The 7,081-nt window shown below is 34.8% G+C and overlaps 1 protein-coding gene across 1 annotated transcript; it reads left to right on the top strand.

Moving 5' to 3' along the window:
* Nucleotides 1–458: 458 nt before the first annotated feature.
* Nucleotides 459–6,564, top strand: LOC145136851 (protein ALWAYS EARLY 3-like). The gene is made up of 18 exons (XM_079070958.1): nt 459–577; nt 955–1,070; nt 1,804–1,902; nt 2,032–2,094; nt 2,217–2,294; nt 2,377–2,551; nt 2,651–2,889; nt 2,961–3,231; nt 3,324–3,398; nt 3,498–4,084; nt 4,177–4,355; nt 4,447–4,729; nt 4,817–5,005; nt 5,086–5,229; nt 5,321–5,464; nt 5,539–5,766; nt 5,838–6,074; nt 6,168–6,564. The coding sequence occupies exons 2-18, from the start codon at nt 972–974 to the stop codon at nt 6,330–6,332; spliced, it is 3,255 nt and encodes a 1,084-aa protein (XP_078927084.1). The 5' UTR covers nt 459–577; nt 955–971; the 3' UTR covers nt 6,333–6,564.
* Nucleotides 6,565–7,081: the final 517 nt, after the last annotated feature.

Below are 7,081 nucleotides of genomic sequence, written 5' to 3'. Positions count from 1 at the left end.
TACGAACGCGACAATCGAAGAGAAAGGAGGAGCAACCGGAAAAGATGAAAAGAAGTAAAGAAAGCGTAATAAATATCATTGGTGGAATGGGCGGCTAGGCGATAAGAAAAGAAGATAAGAAGGAGAAAATATATCAGGTATGTACAAAAGAAGGAAAATGAGAACATCGGTGTAAAAAAAACAAAAACAAAAGTCCCGTGTCCAATTATGAAAGAGAATAAAAGTTACTGCAGCTAACCATTTTAAGCTTTTATGGTATATGTAATGTATTGGTGTGTGGATGATCTTTATTTTATTTTATTTTATTTTATTTTATTTTAAGTTCCAAATACAATTATTTTCTTTTTTTGTATTTTGGGGGCTATGAAAATTCTTTATGAAATAAAGGGGGTTTTCTGTACGAGATGAATTCTGAGAGGGTTTCTTGAAAATATGAACTCTCGAGGATATATATAAAGCGGAGAAGATTGAAAGTCTGTAGTTACCCCAAAGATTTGATTTCAAAAGCAAAAAAGGAAGAACACAGGAACAAGAGATCGTAAGGGTTTTCAATGAAGCTTGGTCTCGATTAAGAAAGGTATAATTCAATCGGAAAGCCCTAATTTCTACATCTTCTTCTCTGCTACGATAAACCCTAAACTTCACCAACTAGGCTTAACTGAGCGAGTCCTACTCGTTCTTGTCAATCGAGTTTGAGAGCTGGAGTCCTGGTGAAGGACAACATTATCCTCGATGGAGATAATTCAGAAGAATTCCGTTTGAGAATTGGTGTTTACCTGCGAATTTTATTATTCCATCCATATAATTTAAAATGTTCTGGAAACCCTCGTTATTTCGTTGTCTCCTTCAAACAACGATTCATTATATCTTGTTTCTTTGTCGTTTTCTTGCACCTCTACAAGCTTCCTTTGTTGATATGCTACATAAATCTCTAATTCTGCTGATATGTTTCAGATAGATCAACTTTCCTCATGGCGCCAACAAGAAAGTCTAGAAGTGTAAATAAGCGGTATTCCGACTATGTAGAGGTCTCTCCCAGTAAAAATGTTGCCAATAAATCCGGACGGCAGGTGAGTATAGCTTATAGAACACGTCACAGTCTCATAAAAAGAATTTATTCGACATTAATCTCTGAACCTAGTGGTCTTGTTATTGAACTGGTTATTTATAGTTTTGAATTTAATACATTACTGTTCAGTAGTTCCTTCCCCCAAAACAAATGATTTGGTTAAAGCTTTTCACAGTGGAGCTCATTCTGTTTGGCAAGAGGGCTTTTCCAGTCTTTTGGTTACCATCACAACAGTATATGATCATACATTTCTATTGCTGATGATATTTACAGATCAACAATTCTTGCTTTCACTTATCTGTGAAAACTGACTCTGTAGGAAAACTTAAGCACATGCTTGTTTTATATGTATTATGTATCTGTTGTGCTGTATACAATATAGTACTCTAGTAAAACACATCGTCCAATCTTTTGTTTTATATGTTATATTTTATCTTGTCCATAATTAATACTAGTTTGATAGTTTCAATTTTGGTTAATCAATTACAAATAAAGTTTATATCTTTTCTTGGTTGCGTTTGAGATATGTATGAAGATACAGTAAGCATGGGGCAGTTGCATGGTCTATAACATGTTTGCTATGCATCCTTGACTCCTTGTTCATTATTTTTTGATATTTCTTTGATGATTAAGGAATATTCAATGTAAATCAATTAAATTTTTCTCTTCACTTGACATGATATTCTGGCAAGAAAATTTGGTGATCCTGTTTAACACCAAATTCCATTGTGCAGAAGAGGAAGCTTTCTGACATGTTAGGGTCTCCATGGACTGATGAAGAGGTTGAGCGCTTCTATAAAGCCTATAGGAAATATGGAAAAGACTGGAAGAAGGTATGTGCTTCTTCTTCTTCTTCTTCTTCTTTATATGGTGAACTATCATCATCATAACCAATTACATCTACTTATCTACCTCAGAATCTGATTGGCTTATGTGCATTTGTTTTTTCCATTGAAATCTAGGTGGCTGCAATGGTGCGCACCAGGAACTCTGAAATGGTTGAAGCCCTTTACACAATGAATAGGGTAATTATTCATTTTTCAAGTATCTCTAGAAAAAGCATTCATGCTTGAGTATTTACTTTATAATGCTTGTGATAGTAGCTTTCAGGATTGAAGATTAACTTTTTGACACTTGTGATTTCCAGGCATATTTATCCTTGCCAGAGGGAACAGCTTCTGTGGTTGGGTTCATTGCAATGGTATCTGATCATTATAATGCCATGGTAAGATCATATATCACTTTGCTGAATGTAATCTTCTACTTTAGCTTCTAAATGTTTGATTTTATCTTCCATTTATTGACAGGAAGGAAGTGATAATGATCAAGAAAGCCATGATATTCCAAAACCAATTCACAAGCCTAAAAAACGTAGCCATGGATTGCTTCAACAAAATGGAGGTGAAGAACAATTACATTCCAGATTAGTTGTTGGCTCAAGTGGTAGGAGTTTGCCACAACTGAAGAGAAGGGAATCCGATGGTAATAACTAATAAATATTGTTGGATTCAAATCCTCAAATATGATTATTTAATTGTTTTTCTTTTTTTTCAACTTCTAATAGTTTGAAAAACAATGTAGGATGCACTGTTAGAAAAAGGACACCCCGTTTCCCTATAAATCATTCATCTAGAAGAGACAACAACAACATTGGAAATTATCCCTCACCTTACAAAAGAAGTCAAAGGAGAGAGGTTGATGACGTGGCACATGGTGCTGCATTGGCACTAACTGAAGCTTCACAAAGAGGAGGCTCTCCACATGTGTCTCAATCCCCATACCACATGAAGTCCACTCCTTTAAAGGGCAGACAAAAAATTGTATGTTTTTATTTTTTTATTTCTTTGTTAGATGCTTTCTTTAATCTTTACAAATTAAATTCCATTTACAGTTGGATACAGTGAGAACAAAGCGTCATGGTAATTTGATTGATGAAGAATTATTTGAGGGTAGTTCGGGAAGTGGAGGAGCTGAAAATGAAGGGTACCAGAAAGGGAGAAAGTTTTATGGGCAAAAAGATGATAATGACCTTGATGATGGTGGGGAAGCGTGTAGTGGCACAGGAGAAGGACTTGCTGTTGGTGTGGGTGGGAAATTTGATGAAAATATTGAGCACTCATCACAGGGTAAAAGAAAAAAGAACAAGAAACTTCTATTCAGAGGTATTCTTGTTAATGTAATCATGTGAAACAATCTTAAATGATTAATAGAATGATTAGAATCAGCTCCTAATTCTTTCACCTAATTTGTTCAGATGAAACTTCTGCATTGGATGCACTACAAACATTGGCTGACTTGTCATTAATGATACAATCATCAAAAGGCGATGGTAAATTTATCATGCATAACAAACATGATAATAGAATGTAATCATTTAATGACCTATTCCATTCCTTTGTGATGATTCTGATTCAACTTCTGTGTGCAGATTCACCTGTATTAAAAGAGGATAAGCCAGCAACGGGTACAAATGACAACAACGCCCCTGGAAGACCTGGTTCTACAAGCAACCGGAGACACAAAACCAAAGTGTCAGTTGAGAAAGAGAAAGTAGCAAATGAGTTCCCTAGAGGTGAATCTTCTAAATCAGGAAAGTCTAAATCAGGAAGGGAAATAAAAGTTGATTACAAGGCTTTATCTGAAGGAAAACAGAAAAGAAAAAACAAGTCCACATCTTTTGAGGTTTTCATTGAAGAAGAAAAACCTACAGATAAACTCTTACATTCCAATTCCAATGCCAATGCCAATGCTCCTTTGAAAAATAGTAAATCCACAAGACTTGTGGAGTATTCTTCTTCAAATAGTAACACTTCAAGAACAGGTGCTGACTCAGCAGTATCAACAGCAGTGGTTCCAGCTTCTGATGGAGTGGAATTGCCATCCAAAAGACGAAAGAAACGTAAGATGGATCGAAATATAATATCAAAAACAGGGGAAATGAAGTTGACAAAAGTCAACTCTAAAGATCAATTGAATACAAAGTCTGAAACCCTAGAAATGGCAAACAACTTGAAGGTAGTAGTCATCAATCTTCTCTTGTATAAAAAGACTATGATACCCTCGTTGCTCGTTATAGATATTGAAATAAATGAAAATGAAAATTGCAGGAAAAGGCTTTTCATTGCCTCTCATCATCTATGGTGCGTAGATGGTGTACTTATGAGTGGTTCTATAGTGCAATTGACTATCCATGGTTTGCTAAAAGAGAATTTGTGGAGTATTTAAACCATGTTGGATTAGGGCATATTCCAAGATTAACCAATGTTGAATGGGGTGTTATAAGAAGGTAATTTTATTCCTTTATTCTTGACTTTTGACAGTTGTTGTCTTTACATAAAGATTCATCATCTTTAACATTTTCTTGATTTTTTTTTTAGTTCATTGGGGAAGCCTAGAAGGTTCTCGGAAAATTTCTTGCGTGAAGAAAGGGGAAAACTTTGGCAATATCGGGAATCAGTACGTGAACATTACACGGAGCTTCGAAGTGGGGCCCGGGAAGGACTACCAACTGACCTGGCAAGACCTTTGTCAGTAGGTCAACGTGTGATTGCTCTTCATCCAGAATTAAGAGAAGTTCATGATGGAAGTGTGTTAACTGTTGATAATGATAAATGTAGGGTTCAATTTGATCGACCTGAGCTAGGTGTTGCTTTTGTCAAGGTAATCTTCTTTCTTAATTCTTTCTAATCATCTTATCATCCCATCTTTTACATTTATACTAATAAAAATACTACTTTTTTTTTGAAGGATGTTGATTGTATGCCTTTGAATCTGTTGGATAACATGCCTGAAGCTCTGAGGAGAGAGATGAGTGCACTTTATAGATTTTCTATGATCTCTGGTGAGCCAAGGTTGCCACATCATCATTCATTGATGCATACTTCAAGTGAGCATTTCGAACCGGGTCCTACTATTGCTTTGATGAATCACAGACTGGTTAGTTTTCTTAAAATTATTTTCTGAAAAAAAAAAACCCGAACATATGTTAATAAAATTAAAAATTATATGTTGTTTAGGGACAAAATGGGTCTGGTGCACCTCTTAAAGCTGCAGACAATGTTGTTATCTCACAGCATCAGCATGCTGCAGCCTCTCAAATTCAGGCAAGAGAAACCGATATACATGCACTTTCTGAGCTTACTCGTGCTCTTGATAAAAAGGTATTTCTCTTCATTTCATACTTTCTTTATTATTTCTTCTCTATTAATTAAATTTCTAATTCTTGTTAATTCTGATTTGAATGAATTCTAGGAAGCAATATTGAAGGAGCTTAAGCTTGTTAATGACAGCTTATCAAGTCACAAAAACGAGACAGGTGTCCCCATGAACGTATCCGAAAGCTTCAAAAAGGAATACGCAATGGTCCTATTACAGCTCAAAGAAGCCAGTGATCAGGTATCGTTTATTTCATAATTAATTATTATATATTCACAAAATGTAAAGTTAATTTTAACAAATAATCTTATCAGGTTGCTTCTGCTCTTGCAAATTTGAGGCGACGTAACACATACCCAGGAATCCCGATGCCTACGTGGCAAAAGCCTAATCCCGATTCCGGACCTGTTGTGGACCCCACGGCTTCTAACCATGACAACAACTTTCCATCCAATAACAATAATCAATTGGCACCTAATGTGATTGAGATTTTGAAAAGTTCAAGAAATGAAGCACATAAACTTGTACATACTGCTTTGCAGGTAATCAATGTTTTATCTGTGTAAACGTTAATTATTAATTGCTTTGTATGTAATAACCTTGTTACTTTCAGGGAATGTCTAAAATAAAGGAGGAGCATAATAATAATGTTAGGTCAAGTGTGGTAGCGGTTTTGGATTGTCTTGGTGTGGGAAAAAACCCGAGTGAACATGGGTCATCATCATCTATCAGATCTTCAGAGCAATCCAATGGGAACATATATAATAATAAGCGTGTAACAAATGAAACTGAAGCAAAAATCCCGTTTGATCTTATTGTGTCTTGTGTTGCTACGTATCACATGATACAGGTGAGTGAGTAGTTACTTATAATATATGTTAAATATTATTTATAATGGAAGAAGTATTTAATTTAATTGGTTTTGTGGATGATGATTGTGCAGAGTTGTACGGAGAGACAATACCCACCAGGTGATGTGGTACAGATGCTGGATTCAGCTTTTAGAAATTTGCATCCACAAAGCCCTCAAAACCTTGGGATATTTAGAGAGATTGAAATGTGCATGGGAAGAGTTAAAACTCAGATCCTTGCTCTCGTTCCTTCCTAGCCAATCCAATCAATTTTGGACTTGTGTATCTGGTTATCAATTTACTATTGTTATTATTATTATTAAATATTATTATACTCTATTACTAGTTTACTACACCCATTCTGTTTCTCTAGCTAATAATTACTTCTTGTTTATACAGAAGAAGCCAAGTTCTGGATATATGTGTTAACAACTTGTGCTTTAATTTAGCCACACTTGCTAAATTCCTAATCAACAATGTAGCAAATCATATACCTTTGTTTTGTTGCCTTTTTATTTTGTTTTATTCTATAGATTGAAAAATCAACTTATACGGACAAAATACCTTAAAGGAAACAGTCTATAGTTCCATAACTGCCACTATATTATATTTTGGTTTTGGTTCTTGTTCTTGTTATATATATATATATATATATATATATATATATATATATATATATATATATATATATATATATATATATACTAACCGTTTACCCGCGCTAAGCAACGGGTGCGAGAAATTTATTTCAGAAATTAGTTTTTAGAGGTTTTTTTGTGCAAATAGTTTACTACATCTAAACAATTATCAATAAGAGTCAATCTAGCAATTAGTTTTGTTTCGGCGGCCAATGATTAGTTTCAATTCAACAGTTTTGCTTTAAGAAACATGCCAAATTAAAAAGAAGACACATGCTAGTATCACCAAACGTAATACAACGGGCGATGAATAGTTTCCTTTTGGTGTCACTCGGGGGATAGGTATCCCATGATTCTCATTGTTAGTC

The sequence above is a fragment of the Lactuca virosa genome, chromosome 9 (assembly GCF_052849685.1).
Source record: "Lactuca virosa cultivar CGN04683 chromosome 9, Lactuca_virosa_CGN04683_v6, whole genome shotgun sequence".
In the NCBI taxonomy this organism is placed as follows: Eukaryota; Viridiplantae; Streptophyta; class Magnoliopsida; order Asterales; family Asteraceae; genus Lactuca; species Lactuca virosa.
Note: the sequence above shows the minus strand (reverse complement) of the source record. Positions and strands in the feature narration are given on the sequence as shown.

Coding starts and splice junctions, on each gene's coding strand:
- LOC145136851 (XM_079070958.1), top strand. CDS start 972: ATGGCGCCAACAAGAAAGTCTAGAAGTGTAAATAAGCGGTATTCCGAC. Junction 2,095..2,216: donor CCCTTTACACAATGAATAGG/GTAATTATTCAT, acceptor TGTGATTTCCAG/GCATATTTATCCTTGCCAGA. Junction 5,006..5,085: donor CTTTGATGAATCACAGACTG/GTTAGTTTTCTT, acceptor TATGTTGTTTAG/GGACAAAATGGGTCTGGTGC.